At 30.5% G+C, this 23,216-nt stretch overlaps 1 protein-coding gene across 7 annotated transcripts in view; it reads right to left on the bottom strand.

Annotated features, from left to right (window-relative positions):
* Nucleotides 1–83: 83 nt before the first annotated feature.
* The window catches only part of LOC110283343 (uncharacterized), a 60,900-nt gene continuing 37,767 nt past the window's right edge, over nt 84–23,216 (bottom strand). For 4 of the 7 annotated variants that reach the window (XM_087161498.1, XM_087161497.1, XM_087161496.1 and 1 more), the window contains one exon: nt 7,804–13,475. In XM_087161498.1, the coding sequence (XP_087017624.1) occupies nt 8,004–13,427 (5,424 nt within the window). In that variant the 5' untranslated portion in view covers nt 13,428–13,475 and the 3' untranslated portion in view covers nt 7,804–8,003. Of the gene's footprint in view, nt 1,382–7,803; nt 13,476–17,276; nt 22,151–23,216 lie in introns of those variants that run through there. The other 3 variants (XR_015433155.1, XM_087161499.1, XR_015433157.1) reach the window with 3 other exon arrangements.

The following is a 23,216-nucleotide window of genomic DNA, read 5'->3' as shown; positions in this document are numbered from 1 at the left end:
TGCTTCAATTACAATTTATTGATATTCAACTGCTTATAATGCTTCAATTACTTACAATGTTATTTAATTACTTACAATATTATTCAATTACTTACAATGCTTTAATTCCTTACAGTTTTATTCAATTAGTTACACTGCTTTAATTACTTATAATATTATACAACTATTTACAATTTTATTCAAATACTTACAATTTTATTCAATTACGTACAATGTTATTCAGTTACTTAAAATTACAGTGTTACTCAATTATTAACCATGTGTATAGTGATAAATTAGTATATCTTAAAAGTGTGATTGGACAGCATAAAATACTTAGTGCGTAAAAAACCGAATTTTATGCCAAAAATTTCAATATTCTTTATACACAGTCATATATTTTTAAAGATAATATCTCTCTCCGCTATTCGCCACTCAATCCGTCCTCCTGTTTTGCTTTTATGTTTCTTAATTTATGATTGTCAACCAATTTTATTTTGAACCATTATTTATTATCATTAAAGAGCCAATTATATTTTTATGAGTAATCGGCTTAACCCTTAGTCGTAGATCAGACACCGATGTCCCTTTAATGCACTTCTTCTGACTGTCTAATTAAAAGCAAAAATATATTTTGATGTTTCTTAATTATAGAAAAATCAATCAAATTACTACTAAAGAAGATGTTAGATTATCGGAATTAAATTTGTATAAAAATATTTAAAAAAAACTTGTTTGAAAAAAAACTTTTATTCGTTTTATTAAAATGTATGTGCAATTGAATACGTTGCATCCCAACAGTTTAGAGTTTGTTCAGATAAGACAACTGAAATCTGGATTTCACAAAATATTTTTACAGACATTACAAATTTTTTAATATATGTGTCTTTAGTAACATATTATTTAATATGTGTGTTTGCATCATAATCCATCAAAGTTTGTTCAGATAAAATAATTGAAATCAGGATTTCACAAAATATTTTAACGGCCACTACAGAAATTTTATTAAAATGTTTGTTTAATTGAATGGGCTGCACAATAATAGATCAAATTTTGTTCAGGTAAGATAACGGAAATCTGGATTTCCACTAAATATTTTAGCAGTCATTACGATTTTTTTAATATGTATATATTTAGCAACATTGCAACACAATCAACGGAATTTTGTTCAGATTAAATAATTGAAATCAGAATTTTAACAAAATATTTTAGCAGCCACTACAAACATTTTATTAAAATATATGTGTAATTGAATACATTGCACCAGAATAGATCAAATTTTGTTCAGATAAGATAACTGAAATCTGGAATTTCACAAGACAAAACCTTGAAAGAGTTCGAAGACAATCTTGAAGAGTTTGAAGACAAAACCTTGAAAGAGTTCAGCTGAGGCATCCTCCTCCTGTAAATTGCCATGAGCAAGTTTTTTTTTTAATAAAAGATAAATAAATAAATAATAAAATAAAAAAACGTGAACTTATTAATACAGCGACTAAACTATTTATACCTTGAGACATCAAGTGGCATTTCTAAGTATCTGAAGGCAACATAGACACTAATTTATTAAAACAAATATTTGGTTAGATATCAGAAGATAATTTTGAATGTTTTAGTCAGTCCATTGTTCATTCAAATTAATCACAATTTTATTTTAACCACGTGGAGATTATATCTTGGGGCAGTTTAGCTTTATGCACTTTGGGACACATTTTATCCATAAAATTTTTAATAACAATATTATAAGCCCCATCAACTTGAGGATGCTTTCGTCCGATTCGCTGTAAATTGATACAACCGACCGCTATACCTCACTCGTCTAGATAGCAAAGTTTATACCTCTTTTTACCCTTTTCCCTTGTCATGGTTCCAAGTGTACAAAATCACTTTTCTTTCCTTACAAAGCTTAATGAAAAAAATTGGGTCAATTGCAACTTATCAGTTTCTTGAGGATCTAAATATGGCTTTATTTAAAAAAACTTCTTGTAATTTGAAAAATGATTTTAAAAAGAACACTGAATTTCAAATTCGGAACAGATTAGAAATATATTTTTATTTATTAGTACGGAAGAAACAAATTACAACAATTCTTGTCGTTTTAAACAAATGGTTCGTGCAAAATAATAAGTTGAAATTGTGGAATAAATTCATTTTATATTGATAATCTTAAGAAACAACTAATTATTCAGCCAATTTCTAAATTAAACACGAAGTTTGTCAATGGATGGTTCTTCTCACTGAAAAAATGTAAGACTGAGTTATCTATTGAATATCCAAACGGATACAATTGCATGAATGTCTGTTAATTTTGTCATCTGATTGCTCCCCGTTGTTTTTATGAAGAGTGGTAATTTTAAAAACAATGTTGACTCAGCAGCACTAAGTTCGAAACTAACATTGAAACTGAGGGAAAATAAAATTCTTCGGTTTCCTCAGCAGTGAGTAGTATACCTTACATTTCAATATATTTCAAATTTTTTTTCACTTACTTTTCAAATATTTGGTTATTTTTGGAATACCCGGTAAAAGTAACGGTTCCATCAGATCTAATACTGAATCACTCATAAAAAATGTTTCTGGTTTATAAAATTTTCAGTTCTCCTCACATTATTGTATTGATATATTTTGCTTTGGCTTGTTTGTAAGTATAACAAAATAATTTCTGAAATGTTGCAATGTTAAGTTTTTTAATTGTAATAAGTTTTTGTACACTGATATTTGGAACATATTTATGAAAACAAACATATGTAACAAATGTATTTAACAAACATACTATCTTATACTATAATACGAGGAATGGTTGCCAAGTCTAAAATCGCCCCAGAATTAATAAACTCCGGTAAACTTGGGGGTCTGGGGTTTTTGGCCACGAGGAATCGATTGGCGCCGGTTTTGAAGCGCTACGGTCGAGCAGTTCGGAGTTACAGATAGGATATTTTCAAACTTTATTAGTTCGCCAATAATGGCTATAGATACTTTTCTCCACTCTTATAAATGTATGCTAATGCGAACCTTACAATTGAAATATTAATTTTCGACAACTTAAACCAATAATATACGAAGGAATTAATAATTTAATTGTAAGGTTCGCATTAGATTACATTTATCAAAGTGGAGAAAAGTTTAACTTTTGTGTTAATTCACCGTCAACAAAGTCCGACATTTCAACATTCGTCAGATTTCAAGCTACATTTTCAACATGCAGAACGCACCTCTCCATGAAATTCTTCAAGGAGCCGGAAATTTGGAACAACAAGCGATCAACTCAATTCTACCCGCAAATGGACAACTAGAAGATACCGTCATTGTCAGAATGCTTCTCCATTACGCCGAACAAGCTTACCCGACCGTCAAAGTTGCAGTACTTGACCCTGAATTTGTCGCACGCTTCTACGTTACAACAGCGGATGGCGCTTATGAAGGAATGGCTCTTCTCAACGATATCAGTGACCAGAACAAGGCTTCCAACTATCTATACGGCGTTCAACAAGGATTCGACGTGCTACTCATTCCCATTCACAAGAGAGCTCAAATGGATAGAGGCGAGCACTGGATGCTAGGAATTTACGAAGCAAGCTATGGAGAACGTCAATTATTAGTCTGCGATCCAGTCGACAACCCGCTGCCCATCGATGCTGTTTTGAGAAAAATACTGCGACACGTTTTGAATACCGTTGTTACGAATGAAAAGCTGAAAGGATGCATCGTGAAACCTCGCAACGCTTACAACCACCAAGATGACGCGTCTTCCTGCGGAGTTTACATCGTCTTTTATTCTCGACAATACCTCTCTCATCGACGCCTTTTCCTGGACAAGAATTTTCAAGAAGCGGATGAACGGAAGCAAATTTACGAATTCGTTGTGAACAGTGTCTTTAATTTTATAATTTTTTGTTATCAATTACATTTTATTTCCCATGACTTTTCAAACTTTACCTTTGTATAGAATAGTTCCCTTTCCAAACTTTGTTTAGATAGTTTACAACGGTGCACTTTAACCGGTTATCTTTTCACCAATGGTTTCACAAATTTTATTATGGCATGTATTGTTTTGATAAATCACAATTGAAAATTTAAATCTTCGAGTTAGCTTCGATACCTGTTTTCTCCGAGCGGAGCTCGGTCACCCGCTGGTGTAAAAAATTTGACAAATTACAATTAGTTTTTTAATTTCTTAAGAAACATTGGCGATTGATGATTAAAACACAAAACTCATGTTAAAAAGTTTAATCATTTAGTAATATTTAAAAAAAAACTGTGACACGCACAGAATAATAAGCTAAAAGAAATGATAAAAAACATATGCCCCTTTTCTATAAGATGATCAATTGTCTCAGTTGACATTTATTGTTATGCCTCGGTAAGTGATCAACTTACAGAAATTTCACTGTTATGATAAGTATAGGTATTTTAGAATAAGTATTTCCTTAGAATTTGGTGTTGTTAAAAACTCAAATAACCACCTTTTGAGATTAAGCCAACACGATACATAATTATATTTAATAACAACATAAACAAGAGTATTAATGATATCAGCGTGAATAAATAACAATATGAAACAACAGAGTCTATAAACTGATTCCTCTTCTCCTCAAATTTTGATGTTTTAATTGCATATGTTAAAATGAACATTGCAACTTGAGTTTTACTATGTAGCACACGCTAATAGGTAATAATAGTTTCTAAAATAGTTAAAATCAATATGTTAGTTTTAACATAATATAATTCATACATAAATGTTTGATACTAATTGTGCAAATAACAATAAAATTTTTACTTTCTGAAAAAGTACTTCAAATAATTTTTTTTATTACTCTAAATTTCTTTGCATATCTTTTTGCGGAACAAAATTTGAAAGCGTTATTTATCAGATCATTTTAGTTTATTTTAAAATAGCATATTAACAATGAAGTTAATAGTTATTGATTTATTCATAAAACAAATAATTAAAGGTTTCAAACAAATTTTTTCTATTCACTTTTATCACTATTCATTAATATTTTAAAAAGTATATTTAAGGAAATTAAATTTTTAACTTTAACTTCTATTTTTGTTTTCAATTTTTAAAAATATTTAAGTCTGTTTCAAATTTTATTCTACCAATTTTATTCTACTCAAATTTTATTATTATTTCTACCTTTAATTCGTTTTAGTAGTATTTAATTGTCGAAAAAATGAACATTTTTAGTGCTTCTCGTTTTGTTGATATCTACTTTTAATCGAAATTAAAAACGAAAGAAACTTCGTTCCAAGAACATTGTTACATTGCTTCGTAATCACCGCATATGTATTTTTAGAATCTTAGTAGAAAATGAAGTATACAAAAAATATAAACATCGGTTTTTAAAGTTTTATTTCGACAGGGACAAACAAAATCATATCGAAATCTAATCAATCACTACTTTGAAAGATGGAATTCAATAAATCAAAACCAGTCAGATGATTGCAATTTGGATGCGGTGCAATCATCGATTTTCAGATAAGTGTCCTTTTAGCAAACTGTCTTGCAAAAACATGCATATTTTCCAACGTTCAAAAACAAATTATTATTTTATTTAATCACTTTCTCAATAAATAAGTAACATTCGTACTATCGGTAACCTTTTAATACCATAATCGAGATTTGATTTCAGAAGAAAATCTATTTTTAGACTTTCCCACTATATCTAAGACACTATTACAGAACAGCAAAATCATCACATGGTTGCTAAATGTTTTAATTTTATTAAAATTCATATTATTTCTCACATTTTCTTTTTTTCACCAACATATTTAAATTCGTAAGGTTAGGGAAATAAGCAGTGGCAACAAATTAAATCAATTGATAGTCAATGCATGGATGGCTTAACTTTATTCAGCGAAAAGTATTCGAATGTACTACACGACATTTGCACTTTTGATTTCTTGATGGATAGTGGCGTCCTGTTCGGCTTGCTCCTGCAGTCACATTGTCAGTGCCATATTAAACGTTTATTATTTGGTAATACATATTTATGTTAAAAATGAAGATTAATTTTTATTTTAATGAAACTCTATTTTTGCAAGAATAAAAGATTTTTAATATTTATATTTTATTTCTCACAAGAGCAAATAATTGTTGTTGTTTCTTATGCTACAGCCAATACCAGAAAGCCTTCTATGGAGAGCCAAAGAGTTTAAACGCAGCGGGTGACTTTTCGTGCTTTTCAACGGGGCTGCGGCAATGATTGGATTTCAGCCTCACACACGTCACAATCCGTTTTACAGGGAGGATCCATTTATTAATCCACATAACGTAATTTTGAATTGAACCAGAGAACAATCAAACACCAATTCAGTACCCCCTAGATGTATCAATTTGTTAGGGGAACTTGGAGGACTTAGTGACAACGAGAGATTTAACGTGCACCAGTCATCATTTAATAGACGGGGACTTTTCAGCTGACGGTATTTAAACCTACGATTTTAATGAGTGCAACGTCCTACCAATCAGGCTATTCCGGCCTTAGAATAATCTATAAATGAATAATAGTAATTACAATGATTCATCGACATACTTTTTTCAGCACTGTTTCCCACGAACAACCAATTCTTCGTCTGATGGATAATCATTCAACATTTTTACAAACTAAATTTCATCATACAGACATGTTTTATGTTTTTAATCCCGTCTTCCCTGTTGTGACTTGCTAGATCTCGAATTCTCACACAATTATAATAATGTGGGCCAATTGTTGGAGAATGCTTCACTTCCTGTTGTATTTAATATCAATAATTTCAAGAGGAAGAAAAATACATAAACACAAAACCAAAATTTTAAAAAAAAAATGTTTTTAGATACTAGATGCTGAAAATACATGTTGATTAGATACATGTTGAAAGATAACAAAGGATGCTGTTTTTGAGTTAGCTATTTGGACAAGAATACTCTATATCGTTTCTAGTAGAGATGTTATGAAGATAATTTTAATACGTTTAGATAAATAATTTTAATTTTTTATGATCAGAAAAATTGATACTGAGACATTTTTTAAATTTAGAAAATTGAAACTGTCAAAGACTGCATTCATCCAAATTTTACAAATAAGTAATATATTAACTTTAAAGATTTACACTATTGATTTTCTAACAATTTATTTAAGCTGTGTATTTATTCATTCAATATAACTTTTCTATTTTAATATCGAAAGTTGGGATCACTATGTTTACAGAGAGTTATTTTAACGTGAAAGGGAACACATTTTTATAGTGAATGTTGTTTTTAATTTTAGGGCAGGTAAAATGTAGCACAACTAAGATTCGAATAAAAGTAACGTAGTTTTAGGAGATGCTAAAAATAATCACAGAAGTATTCATATCTTTTGCATAGCATGTCTACTAAATTATCAGTTAAGCTTCTGTCTATTAAATTGTTACAAAATATTGTATATAAAATGACCCAAAATGCCTATTATGGTGCTTTGATCTAACTATTTAAGGGTTAAAAAGAATTTAACTAGTTTAGCAAAATTATGAAAAACAAAGAAATTTCTTAAAAACTTTAGTAACAGCTAAATGTTGAGAAGAACGGAAGGAGTTAATAAAATATTTAACATTAAGTCCTGGAGACATTAAAAGTTTAATAGTTTTCTTATTTCATCAGGCAATGTGATAATTTGCTCATATGTCTTTGAGAGTATCTAATTTAAGCATTTTTTTTAATCGAAATCCCAATAAAATGCTAGAGATAACGAACCTTTTAAAGATCGTAACTGCTATCTGCAATCATACAGAAGATATAATCTATACTATAATCAAGATCAGTTAAGAACTTTAAAAAACTCTTCCGTTAAAATAGGATGCAATGGATAAAGTTATCCTTAATTTCAACTTTAATTTATCGTGTAATTAAAATTACAAAAATATCCTATTCTCTTCTTTTTTAAAGGTAGATGAAGAGGAGTACACTTTAAAAAATTTTTTGTTTACGTATAGGAGACATACCTAAATAGCAAATGAACAATTTTCTGATATCCATATTCAGCATATAATTGCCTTGTATCTTCATTCTAACTATTCTGAAGTCTCATATGAGAGCATTGTTTTGCCAAAAGCTTGGCAACTTCGTGCCTCTTATTTATAACAGCGCAGTCCACTGGCGTATAACCTCCGTTACTAATAACATTAACATCTGCTCCGTTTGCAATTAAACTCTCACATACTCTCGTATTTCTGGCATAAAAAAGAGGTGTTCTTCCAAAGTAATCTTTAGCTTCAATTTTAGCGCCTTTTTTTATTAGAAGCTCAACAACCTCATCCTTTCTATTCATAAGAGCGCTATGCAAAGGAGTATAACCTTCACTACTTTTAGCATTTATATCAGCACCTTTTGCAATTAAAAGCTCGAATGCCTTTTTACTACCAGCTGAAAATAGAGGAGTTCTATCATTATAACCTTTAGCTTCAACATCAACACCTTTATTGATTAAAAGCTCGACAACCTCATCCTTTCTATTCATAAGAGCGCTGTGCAAAGGAGTATAACCTTCACTACTTTTAGCATTTATATCAGCGCCTTTTGCTATTAAAAGCTCGAATGCCTTCTTACTACCAGCTAAAAATAGAGGAGTTTTATCATTATAACCTTTAGCTTCAACATCAGCACCTTTATTTATTAAAAGCTCGACAACCTCATCCTCTCTATTCATAAGAGCTCTGTGCAAAGGAGTATAACCTTCACAACTTTTAGCATTTATATCAGCGCCTTTTGCAATTAAAAGCTCGAATGCCTTCTTACTACTAGCTGAAAATAGAGGAGTTATATCATTATAACTTTTAGCTTCAACATCAGCACCTTTATTTATTAAAAGCTCGACAACCTCATCCTTTCCATTCATAAGAGCGCTGTGCAAAGGAGTATAACCTTCACTACTTTTAGCATTTATATCAGCGCCTTTTGCTATTAAAAGCTCGAATGCCTTTTTACTACCAGCTGAAAATAGAGGAGTTTCATCATCATAATCTTTAGCTTCAACATCAGCACCTTTATTTATCAAAAGCTCTACAATCTCATCTTTTCTGTTCATAAGAGCGCTGTGCAGAGGGGTATAACCAAGGCTATTTTTGGCATTTATATTTGCTCCTTTTGCAATTAAAAATTCGTATACTTTCTTACTTTCTGCTGAAAATAAAGGAGTTTCATCGTGATAACCTTTAGCTTCAACATCAGCCCCTTTCTTTATTAAACGTTCAACAACTTTATCCTCATCGTGCTTAACGGCATGGTGTAGAGGTGTTTCTCCATACATACTTGTAGCTTCAATATAGGCGCCTCGTTTGATTAAAAGTTTGGCAACTTCTTCACCAGCAGCATAATGAAGAGGAGTACACCCGTTTTCATCAACAGCCTCGATCAACTTTATTTTATTTTTTATGAGAGTCTCTAAAATCTGCACTAAATTTTTTTTTGCTGCCTCGTGTAATAAAGTCTTTTTTGGTTTCTCAGCATCGTAAGTTTCAATGCTTTTTATTGCTTCATACATGTCACATGCATTCGCACCCTTTCTTAGGAGTAATTCAACAGTTTCCCAATGACCGTCTTTATCTGCATATCTTAAAGGCCTCCAACCAAGTAGTTGATCCTCAGCATCTACTCTAAATTCGTGATTCAATAAAGTCCGAACCAAATAAAAATGCCCATATGCAGCAGCTAAATGCAGCGCAGTCCTTCCTACTTTATCTGCAGCATTAATAAAATGTTTTGCTTTTTCTGCATTTGATAATAATTGCTTTACTTTTTCTACATCATTGTTTAAAACTGCGATGTGCAATGTGTAAATCTTACAGGTATGTTCATCAATAGTTACCATTTGATCGAAAAAAATGCTAGTTAAATTATATTCTTTTCCATAAACATAATCACAAAAAAATTTAGTTACTTTTTTTCTTTTTATGTTCTTGGAATAAAAAAGTGCAGCAAAATATTCAGCAAAGCTGAAGTGAATGAATATTGGTTTGGCAGCAACAATATGACTAATGAAACCTGAATTTTCTTTACCTTCTTGTATCTGTTTCTTGAATAATTTTATTTTATCCAATTCTTCTTCAACCAGAAACAGATTTAAATCTTTCACATGGAAAATTGTACACAAAGCTAACAAGGAATATTTTTCCATGATGGATTCGAGTAGCAAATCATACTCTGGACCTGACTTTGTTAGATCCAATATCTTTTTTTCTAAAAGATGTCTTTTATACTTGCTTACAACAAAGGCTCTATATAAGTTCATCAGATCTAGTTTTATCGATATATTTGATTCATTCTTGTTGAACAGATCATTAATGGTTTTAAATTTTTCTTGATAAGCTTCAACCAGCATTTTTGTTTGTAATGGTATTCCTGTAAATTCTTTATTTTTATCGGAGATGATCCATTGAACTTTGTCTAGTAGTTTGTTAGCGTAACGCTCAAAGTTCTCTTTGATGCTAAATTCCGGAATATTACACAAAATGTTTTTCATGAACATCACCTGATCGTTTCTAGATAGTGGCATTAGACTATATGAAAGTACACTTAATACATCTTCTAGTTCATCTTTCATGTGTGGCCGTGTAGTTATCCAGATTTTCTCTACTTTTGAATGTTTTAAAGCCTTTAGTAGTTCAACAACTTTTTCTTTGTATCTAGGAACGATCTCATCAAATCCATCAAATAATATAGCCACTTTACCTAAAACGTTCAGTCTATAGTTAAATAAATCTTGCTCCAGAGGGGTTTTTAAGCCAGCTATGTCCATTATAAATTTAATAATTTTGTCCTTGTCTCTTATGAAGTCATTGTTTGCAAATATTTCTGTATAGTCATTCAAGTTAATTCTAACAATCCACATAGAAGAATCGAAGTTTTTCATCTCTTGCGCTAATTTAGTCAGAACCGTAGATTTTCCCGCACCAGATACTGCACTTATAATTACTATACGTCCACCTATGTCACGAAATTTAGATACACTTTTTGTATCTATATAATCACGTAATCTTGAGAGTCCACCTCGAGATTTTTGCCATACGAATTGGCTCTCTACTTCTTTGAGCCAATGAATATTTCGATTTTTATATGCATTACACAGTTCATCAAATCCTCCTCTTTCGTCAGAAATCAGCACAATGTCTTGATCTCCATTAAGGCTGGATTTCTGAATTCTATCGTTATAAGTTATATGCATTTTATATTCATTTTTAATATCTTTCTTAATCGTAGACTGTGTGAAAATTCGATTGATGTAGTAGTTTTCAATATCACCTAAATCGGAGAGTCTTTCACCTATTTCTATCGTTTCTTTGTTGATAAGTTTCGATAATGTTCCTTCATCTACTACATGTTTTGACTCGTCTGTCATTAATGTACTTAAAGTTGTTTTTTCACCCTGAAAATAAATTGTCTCATTTGAAAGTATTTTTTGGGAATCATCCGTTAAATCATAAAACTTAAAATTTGTTTTATCGTCCATTTCATAATAAAACTCAGCATTATCTCCTAAGAAAAATTCTAAATCATTCTTCGCTCCCGAATATAAAATAAACTTAAATTTCTGTTTTTCTTTTAAAATATTCAATATATTTATAAAATATTTAATTAATAGTTTCTTATCTTCTTTCCAGAGATCGTTATTATTTTCAACAACAAATAACATAAAATCGTGTTTATCTAATTGCTTTATAAGTTCATTCAAAGCAAAAAATTGCTCTAAATTTAAAAGTTGCTTCAGACTAAGAAAAAATGTTTTACTGACATCATAGACAAGTTTATTCTCCATTAGTAGCTTATGTAGTTTTTTGATTCCAACTACAGGATGCACTTTACTTATTACTTGCAAAAACTTCAAGTCAACGTTATTTAAAATACCTGTATACTCCATGGTTGCCTTCTTTAGTTCAATATACTCAATTAATTTAAGATAATTAGAGGACTGTTTTTTATATACTTCTTTAAAAACTTCTAAATTCTTTAATTTAGTTATCTCTCTGTACATATCCGGAAAAACAAATAAAATGTTTTTGACACCAATAATTAACCTTTGCAATTGTTTTTCCGTATTGTGTTTAATAATACCTTGCCCTACTCCCTTTTTTATTTCAAGATCTTGAAGTATTTCTTCAATTTCGTCCTTACTTATCACTCCTTTGGATTTTTCAACTAGCAAAGGAAATAAATCATCGGCGACAGAAAGCATCGAAAATTGCTTTAACCTGTGACAACCATTCAGAAATTCAAACTCCGCTTGTGTTAAAATATTAGCACTACATTCTCCTTTTTCCATACTTCGCACTTGATAACGAAGAGTACAATACTCGCTATCATCAGGAGATGGATTGTAACAGTTAGTACTATCAGCTAATTTATGAAAATGTTCATATTCGTTGGGGTTTGTTGAAAATATATAAAATATTTTTTTAACTATTATTCCACCTAATCCTTCTTTTACTAATGGCCAGTCTATGATCCTCATTATCCTTTCATTTGTATTGTATATTCCCTTGGAAGTAAATGCTTTTTTAATATTGTTCATATCGTGAGTTTCCATCGTGTATTGAAAAAAATCCCAACCAGATGATCTGTGGGATATATTTCCAATAAATACCCGATATAAGTTACCAACGTTAAGATGTGAGTGAAGAGTATTCACCAAATTAGGTGCGGATAGATAAATTGTGACATCCAAGAAAAAAGATGAGTGGGCTTTACCGCTGTAGCGAACATCAAAATCACTTTCCATTTTCAATAACATGTCTTGGCAACCAGGACTATCAAAGACTACTGTATGCGCGTGAAAACTTTCTTTTCTGCTTTTTAAAAAAACACCACTCTCGCCTTTAGTTAGGTATTTAGTAGAAAACGCTGTAATTTGTCCAAGCCATGCGCCCAAAGAATGTCCAGTAATTGACAGTGTCAAATTGATTGATAGTTTTTTATTGAGTTTTGCCAGTTCGACCGCAATATTATTGGCAAAAGAAACCGCAGAGCTCATTTGAGAAGTGTATTCATTCGATAAAATACCTTCATAATCAGTCCAAAGATCATTCACGCTCATCGGATTTGTGCCTTTGTGTGCAATAACAACTTGCTGATGTTCGGGATTCCAGTATGCAGCACCAAAATAACCATCAACAGAATTTTTTGCAGTTGTTAATAAAACCCATTTTTCTTTATCCACGAATATTCTTTTTTGTACTTCAGCCATAGATATTGTTTCGCCTTTATTATCCAGTTGAGTTTTCCTCCATATTGGTTCCATTGGACGTAAGCATTTTTCTTCCTCATGATATACTCGAGATGAGAATTCTGCCAGCATATGATCACTTGGATAAATGTGTCTTTCAAGATGAATAGTTCTTGTATAACTGTTAGTTAGAGTTGATTGAATCGCAGATATAAAGTTTGGATTATTCAGTTCTAAATCAATTCTTTTTAAGTTCTCACAGTAGGGAAGAGCCATTTTCAACTTTGTGCAGTAATGATCTCTTACAGTATTATCTGTTTTTACCTGGAAAAGAATAATTTTTTATCAGCTATAATGAGGGTACTAATACACAAATACAAAAACCAAATATATAGTTAAACTTTTCGGGAGAGACCACTTTCTGTTCCATAGTAAAATGGTCGTTAGTGGAAGTTGATCTTTTTTACAGGTTATCTTCAGTGATTTCAACATCTTATGGAAGATGAATTACTCAAAAAAATTAAATGGACCTTTCAGACTAACTTTTGAGTTAATGGTCGGATCTCCCCTTTCTAAGACTCAATCTTAAGACCTGATTTCTTAGAACAAGCGCCTTATCTGGGCGTCAACGGGACGTTGACGTACCGCTGACGCCAACAAAATACTGGTTTGTTAGCTCAAGTCCTGGTTTCTTAGGACAAGCGCTTTATCTGGGCATCAGCGTTAAGTTGGCGTTATTCTGACACCAACAAAATACTGTTTTGTTAGCTCAGCGTGAGCAGTCTGTCCAACGCAGACATTGTCTTGCATTGCGCGTGCGTTAATAACGCAAACAAATATTTATTTTGAATTTGTATTGATTTTGTTATTGTCGACCAGTGCTTTAAAGAACAGATAATGACTTTGTCCAAGAAAAACACATTACAGCTGAGCTAAATGAAGAGTGATATGTTTAATGAAGAAACTATGTTTAATGTTAAAATCAAAATCTTGGCTGATTTCAATGTGCTGTTTGATGCTGTCCGCTGACGTTTTGTAACGCCGACATGTCCTAAGAAACCAGGCCTTAAATGGTTCAAGAGTGTGACCTCAAACATGCCGGATTTGGATTTCAGACCAACAAAATATAGGGGAGTAGCCTCATGTCCAATCGCCATTAATTCGAAAATGAGAAGCGAATGAATTGTTCCCAACGGATAGTTAGGAGCACAGGAAGAAATAACAAATTTAATAATAGTGTTCAGAATTTTTTCATTTCTCTTAGGAAGTTCTCGAGATATAGCGAAATACACGAAAAGTAAAATTAACATTAAGAGGTCCATACTTTAGGACCATATTTCCCAGAAACAGGATATATTTCGGGAATCAGACATCTGATTCAGCGGGAAAAAAATGTTTTTTTATTTAGAGAAAGCATGTTTTAGTGCCTAATTTGGAGCTTAAAATATCGCTTGTACTTATTAATTAGCATTATTGAGGTCGCCCTCTCAAGCCATTAAAATTAAGTCCTAGAACGTGAAGATTCTATCATTAGATTATAACTTATTCAGAGTGGTCCGTTTTTTTTTTGACGAACTGTATATTACTTTTCAGCAAAACAGAGAGTTATCTTCTATTTTTGATTCGTTATCAGCTCTTTATATTTATCAGTTTTTTTCTCTCATTAGATAAGTTTTTTCCATTATTTTCAATTTTGTTTTTATACATCGAGGAGGACTTTTTGTAACTAAAGTTGTAAAATATGTCACATTTTGAAATAAAGCAGTAAATATCTATCATAAAATAATTTTATCGAATTGGACATACACCAGTCTACTCCAGGTAAAAGTTAAAATTATGTCACGCGATTTGTTTTATACATAAAGTTAAACAACGTTAAACAATCTGAATATATTTTTGGTCAGGGAATAGAGTCAGTAATTTTAATATTTGGTCTTTATTACGATTCTAAGCAGCTTTAAAAACTAATATAAATAAAGCAAAATTCAATTAGACTCTTTGAACTAAAGCGTGCTATTTAAACAACCTCACTGAAATATTGGTTAACTATACATTTAATAATTGAATAATGTACCTAATTCGCAAATTTCCAGCTTTAAAAATATCAATACTGTTAAAACATTTTAATGTATATCTACTTTAAAAATGGTTGCAACTACTTTCTATCAAAGTTTTGTGGTGTAACACCATACGTAACTCATAAACATAAGTACTTCATCACACCAAGAAGGTTATTTTACATTACTTAGTGTGGATTAGCCGCCTCCTGTTTTTTTTATTTATTCAGAAACACTAAAATTTATTATAACCGTAAGATATGACATACATAAGAATCAGTAAAATTGTTTTTAACGATGCATTAGATAGCAAAAGTAATTAATTTACGATACATATATACCATACTTCTGAAAATAAAGTTTGTCTGTTAATCAAGCATACATGCAGTACAGCGAGAATATTAGAGCGAATTCGAATAAAGTGGTTTGAAAATAAGTATTATGAAATTATTTTACATAATTTATAGATTACTTTATAATTGAAGTGAAAGTGCATGCCTTTTTGGAACAGTTTACATTTCTAATGGAGTTTTCAATGTCTTGCAAAGCGAAATTAAACATTTACCTGCTTAGACGGTTTCCAGGAATAGGCCAAAATTGGCGAACGTAATTCATGCATTGAGTACCTGCATCTAAGAATAGTGCCAGCTTTCTATGTAATTGGCACGTTTAAATTTAAGCACATCATTCATAGTGTCGGTGAGCACTTGACTCGGTATTAACTTTTTGAAGTTTTTCAACTCAAAATTCAGATAGGTATTACACCACAGTTTTCAGGTGCACGATAGGCTGCAGTTATCTTCAAAGTCTGCAGCATTTTTAATGCATTGTAAACTACTTTTTATTATTGCTATACATTCTTTAGACGGTATCTATAACATTTCTTTATAAAGCTTAATAAAAATTCATCTAAGTTTTTTTTTTTTTTTGATTTCAAGAAAATGAAATACTTTGATTTATAATTTGTCTCTTTAGAACTTTGTTTTGTCCAGTTATGAATTCAATTTAACAGTATTCGATTGAATAATATTGCTTCTCAATTTTATTCAAAAATTAAAAGAAAATAATGAATAAAGTCAAAACACATTTTCCTCAACGAATAAAATATTTTCATTATGTGACAAACTTTCCTCTTTCCCCCACTTCAGCGCTTCTGGCGGTGAACTAAGACAGTCTGCTAGAAACCGCCGTAAAATATGGAAGTTTAAATCGAACACTTAAACCCCTCATCCAAATTCTTGCATTTCTTTTTATTCTTGTTTTATTTTATATGTGTTTTGTCTTTTCAATAAATATTTAAAGTTAATTTCTGGCCTTTCATTATTTATGCTATATTTAATTCGAAAAATACAAATAAACCCAGACCTCCCCTACAATTGGTATTTTCTCATTTAGAATTTTAAATTATACTAATATGCATTGCATTTAACAATAGTTGTCTCTCAATTAATTATCTTTCATGTCAGAAGTTTGATTATTTTCTGTTTTATGCTCAATGAGACCTATTAATCAATACGTGCAACTAATTAATTTATAACAAATAAATGCTTACTATTCAGGGGTGATTGTGAGCCCAAGTCAAAATTCCGGAAAATTTCTTGAGTTTTTTAAAAAAAAAAAAACATTTTAAATTGAAAAAAATTTAAACAAGGTTTTTTTCCCCTTTTTCTCAATATTTCTTAGTTTACTTAAAATATATTTAAAATTACACATACCTGTGAGGACCAGGAGAAGTAATTAAAATTTACTAATGTCTTCCTTTCCTGAGTTTATGATTATAATACCTAGCTACTGATAAAAAAATTAATATTAATTATAAATATAAGCTTATGCAGTATCTCTCTGGCTCTCCCTTACAAACAAATAAAATAAACTGTGTTTTTAAGTTCCATTTTTGAAAATTTGATTTCCGGAAACTTCTGTGATCAATGATTTTTTGAAACGTCTGGACCTTCGATCGCCGGAAACTTCCGGATCATTGTTAGCGAAAAATCCGGAAATCCGGATTTTTTCCGGAGCACAATCAGCCCTGACTATTTAAACCAAAACAAAAAAATTTGCTTTTTACCCTGATTTGTCACTCTCTGTCAATGTGGTTTTCCTTGTTCTGTTTATTAATCTTTCTCTTTCTTACTCGGCTACTGTGGTTTTTTCTGTTTTTATTCCATAACTTTATTTTTTTCATTTTTCGTTGGGAAATTTGTATTTTAAATTTCAAGTCACTTTGTTTCTATTCATTTACGACTGGCAAGTCGTAAAAATGGGAGCCAGTTTTTTTTTTTACCACTTGAGAAACATGTCAACTGTTTTTTACTATTTATATATTTTTGAAGCGAATGAAGGTTTTAATCCGGTAATATCTTACAGTCTCTTTGGATGATTTATTTAATGATTAAACTTGCATGCTACGCTTTGACAATTTAGATCTTGTACAGTCAAACCAGCGTATGGATAGAAGACTTCAATTTATTTCCCTAAAATTAAAAAATGATTCATTATCAAACATCATCATAAATAGTTTAAAATTTTTTTTACCTGTAACTTAATGATGTCTATCAAATAATAAAAGGTCTATAAATGAAAATGATACTGGATGTAGTTAAGGCTTTATTTTTACAGACGTGCCAACCTAGCAAAATTAACATTCAGGAGTTTCCCTAACAAGAATTCAGGAGATTTCAGGAGGGGTAAAAAATGGTGCATGGTATGCAACATTTAGCACTTCTAAGGAATTTTAAGTAAAAAATTTATTAAATATAAGAATGCAAGAAATTTCACACACTAATAGAGCAATAATTGTTTAAAAATATTAAATGGAAATAAAATAATTAAACACAGATTTAGCAACACAAAACTATATTAGGTAGATACTCTTTAAATAAATACCATTTCCTCAATAAAACATTATTCAAAAACCCTTGACACTGTAATAAAAATGCACAAAAACTTTTAAAAAATAAACAAATTGAATAACTATTTTATTTTAAAAAACCAATTCAATACTAATGTATAAAAATACTAATGTCTGTACAATAAAGAACCAATTATCCAGGATGCTCGGGACCATCGCTATCCCGGATGTCTTAATTTCCCGGTTTCCTGGATCGACAAAAAAGTGTCGTTAATCGATGTTTTATCAAACCCAAATTACAAGGAAAAAATGTAAACACATTTTAAAGTAAGAGAAAAAAGAAAAGCACTCCTAAATCTAAAAAGGAAAAAAATTGTAGAAAAATAAAATTTAAAAGAATAAAAAAATTTGCAAGTTTAGACAAGAAAAACAGGTTTAAAAAATAATTACGATTCCTAAATCAACTAATAAACAAAATCAATGATTAAATAACGCAATATATTTCATGGGGGGGGGCGAAAATAAAAGGAAAACCTATTAATCTAAATAAAAACACTTGAAAATTATCGAACCGAAACGATAGTTAAAAAACGGCACTAGCATAAATATTAAAACCTAGAACAAGGCAAGATCAACGGACTTTAAAAAAAAAAAAAACTAATGAAAAAATTTGGTAATACAAATAATTTTATTGAGTGCAAAATTTATCATGAAAAAAAAAAAAAAGAAAGTGGAATCAGAAAAACGAAACTGCAATCTGCTTCATAAAATAATTGTATGCTTAAATTAATAAACAATTCTCCTTTTTTTTATTTTTATAAAAACGCGATTTTTAATTAAAGCAGGTGTGATTCCACATCAAGAAAAACTTGCGAATTATACCGCACTTCCAAAGAATCAGAATTTATTCAAAAGAAAAACATTTTATTTTCATTAATCGATGTCAAATAGATAAATATATTTTTCTCTTTCATCTTCTGTTCACTGATATGCATGTGCAATGCATTTTCTCCACCCCCTCGTAAATCAAACAGCAAACGAAATCATCATGCCACTCCTTTGAGTTTAACGACCTAAAAGAGAATAAAGATCTAAAATCTTCAAGGTCGCGGAAGAAATGACGTTTCTCTGGGTAAACGGGGAAAAAAATTCTTCCCTTCCTCACATTTTCCTCTACTCAACTTCAAGGATTAGTCCAGTTTCCGCTTTTTTTTTCATATCGTTTTAGTTCAAAATGGCGGGAGAACCGAGCAAATTTTTTTTCCGGATTATCTGGATACCAGATAAATGGTTCTCTACTGTATGCATGAAAAAAAGAGTTGCAGACTTAGCTCTCCGCAATTAAGTCTTGCTAAAGTCATTGGTACATGATTTGCTGAAATTGATCCATACTTCCGTTTCGACTTAAGACATCCTTGAAAAAAATTTTTTAAATATACGAAGACTAAACGAATAATTGATATCACGTTGCTAGTTTACGAGCTTGTTGCCAACCGTGGAAAAATACGCATTAAAAACTATAAAAACAGCAAGATACAATATCAATTCCAACTATCGAGAGTACGAGTTTCCCCACTCCTGAACGGACGTCACTCGATAACGACATGTGACGTCATTGCATTCAACTCCACACGAAAGAAGAGGAAGATTTCACCCGCCCCCCGTGTAAGGGGGCGGGTGAAATAGGAGTGTTAAGAGGTAACGTTGAAGAGGGGGGAAAATAAAGCATGTTCAGCTACGCTTCATGCAGATGGTAGTTTGATAAGAGGGGATGGAATTCAAGCTGAAAGAAAAACTTACTTTCGCGGAAAAATTAGGTAATTTTGAGTTTGGCCGTCGATCGCAGTAAAATTCGGGAGTTTTTCAAATCAATTCCGGAGGGCGGGAGAATAACTCAAAATTCGGGAGACTCCCGCAAAATTCGGGAGACTCCCGCAAAATGCGGGAGAGTTGGCACGTCTGTTTTTATGTTTCGAATTTAAAGAAAAAGTACTTTGTCCCTCTGTCTGTAGTTAGTTGCAATATTTAAATATTATTTACTGAAGATTTTATGGTTTTGTTCAAACATTCTTGCAGAGATTTTAGGCTGCTATAATATTAATATACAACATTTACTTTCGAAGTATTCAATCAATACTAAATTAGTTTAAAAAATTCAGGGTTCGCGTGCTCTAAAGTCACGCCCCATTTTGTAAGTACCATTCTACCAATAATCGCTTAAAACTCCCTTCCTGCTATGGAATCGTTAATTCATTAGTATTATAATTTTCCTGATGTTGATCTACCAAACTGCATCAGATGTTATTCATTACTCCACCTATTTGTATTGTAGAAACTAATTTGACACAAAATTTTCAACCTCTATGTAGCAGCTAATCTGTGACAAACTTTTCGACCTCCATGTAGCAACTAATTTGGGACAAACTTTTCGACCTCAATGTAGCAACTAATTTGGGACAAACTTTTCGACCTCTATGTAGCAACTAATTTGGGACAAACTTTTCGACCTCTATGTAGCAACTAATTTGGGACAAACTTTTCGACCTCTATGTAGCAACTAATTTGGGACAAACTTTTCGACCTCTATGTAGTAACTAATTTAGGACAAACTTTTCGACCTCAATGTAGCAAATTATTTGAGACGAATGGAGTATCAAGGAAGGACAACAAATAGAAATAATCAAATATAATTTGAAATTATTTAAGGTTCATTAATTTGTGACTGTTTGATACTTGTGTCCTTGAAAAATATCTAAGACTTAATAGGTATTGATTAATTTAATTTTCTTTTACTCATTATAAGAAACGGCTAATAAGCTGGTTGTGACAATTTTAAAATGGAAAGTAAATTTTCTGTGATGACATTTTCAAAATATGTGAATTCAGAATACTTTTCAAAAAATATTTGTTTCTATACAGATTAAATTACTTACATTTTACGGGGGAAAAAATGTGAAGCTGAATAAGAATATGCTTATCATCCACTGATAACAATTCCATTAAATGAAAGAGATAAGACGAATTGATATTATCTTATACTGTAGTAAAAAAACATGAATCCAAAATTAACGAAAAGAGATACATTGACATATTAAATGGCAGAGTAGATGAATATTTCTTTTTCCTTTGATTTAAAGATAGGTAGATTTTATAAGTGTTGTGATTTTTGAAATATATTTAAAAATAAGCTATTACCAGGGATGAGATTAGCCAAAAGGCAAAAAAGCTGAATTTCCACGATAGTAAATTTTACGCAAGCACAAACCTTTAATAATAAATTTCAGACAGTTTAAGGTAATAAATAATGTGTTGACATACAATTGTGTACTAATCTATTATTATATAAATGATTACATTGATACTTAACATTTAGTGAAAATAAAAATTACCAATTGAAAAAATAAAGCTGGAAATTATATTTTTCCTCAGTTCACATAAGAGACAATTATTACTTGAAAAACTACCTGGTTACTACCTACAATATTCAAATCGTGTGAATAAGAATCGAGATATTAGCAGATTCCAGGCTTGGGACCTATAAAAGGCTTGTCAGATGCAGAGTCGTTTGAACTAGAAAAATCGGACCTATCTGGAGGGCGGGTAAAAAATTCAGAAAATCTTATCTGCTGCAAGTAAAAGGGGAAAAAATAGCTAAAATAAGTCAAAATGAGAAAGGATTGGTAGCTATGTAGTTTGAATTTTCTGTTTCTCTTTGAAAATCGGTGAATTTCTGAAAAAGCGGAATACTTATTAAAAAAAGTTAAATTTTTAGAAAAATCTGAATTTTTGATAAAAAAGCTGAAATTCAAGAGATAAAAGTGAAAAATGCGGAAATTCGCTAAAAAGCGGAAAAATCTCATCCATGTATTACCCTATCTATATTTACTGATGATATTAAAAGTATTAAAATATGCAATAAATTTTTTTTTTTAATTTTTCGAAATCTTTCGCTGTGGTGCCGTATTAAAAATAATTGAATTCAGTGCTCTTTACAAAAATATTTGTTTCTTCACATATGAAAATAGAAAATGAAAATATACTTATCAAATGAAACTATACTTTAAGTGAAGGAGATAAGAGGAGATGTTATTTTCTGATACTGTACTAAAAGAACACGAATTCAAAATTAACAAAAAGAGATACATGAAAAGAGAGTGAAAGAAGATATCTTTTTCCCTTGATTAAAAATAAGTTTTAACCTTTGATTTTAGGAAGAAAAAAATATTTATCCAAAAAAGATCGTTCTCTGCGATATTTCATTTAAAAAAATGTCTCAGTGAACTTTTTCCTCTCTAAGCCGGCAATTCTAAGATAGTGTGACATGGAACCCTGGGGTTCCAGAGCAGATTCTTAGGGGTTCTGAGAGCTTTTATTTTTTAAATCAGTAACGATTTTTAAACCTGTCATTACATTTACATCCCAACATTAAATGATCATTTATGTGATATTCTGAATACTTTTATGAAATTAATTAAATAAACTAACAATTAAAAAAGTATTAGCGAAATTTGCTTGAAAACAAAATTCTTAAATAACAAGACATAAAAAACATTTTGAAAAGAATATGTATTAAAAAAATCATTATTATTTCTAAACTAACTTTTCAATGTTAAATGATCAAATTCTAGAATAAAAAATCATGTTTCTCTGTTAACTGCTCTCAACGACTATAGAAGTTCTTTTTCGAAAACTATAATTAATGTATGTCAAAATCAAATTCATAACTTCGAGTAAACTAACAATTAAAAAAGTATTAGCGAAATTTGTTTGAAAATAAAACATTTTTCTTAAATAACAAGGTATAAAAAACATTTTGAAAAGAATATGCATTAAAAAAAATCATTATTATTTCTAAACTAACTTTTCAATGTTAAATGATCAAATTTTAGAATAAAAAATCATGTTTCTCTGTTAACTGCTCTCAACGATTATAGAAGTTCTCTTTTGAAAACTATAATACAGTGTATGTCAAAATCAAATTCATAACTTCGAGTAAACTAACAATTAAAAAAGTATTAACGAAATTTGTTTGAAAATAAAACATTTTTCTTAAATAACAAGGTATAAAAAACATTTTAAAAGGAATATGAATTAAAAAAAATCATTTTTATTTCTGAACTAATTTTTTAATGTTAAATGATCAAATTCTAGAATAAA

Source organism: Parasteatoda tepidariorum, chromosome 4, assembly GCF_982258835.1.
Source record: "Parasteatoda tepidariorum strain Cologne lab strain chromosome 4, Ptep-v5.0, whole genome shotgun sequence".
In the NCBI taxonomy this organism is placed as follows: domain Eukaryota; kingdom Metazoa; phylum Arthropoda; class Arachnida; order Araneae; family Theridiidae; genus Parasteatoda; species Parasteatoda tepidariorum.
Note: the sequence above shows the minus strand (reverse complement) of the source record. Positions and strands in the feature narration are given on the sequence as shown.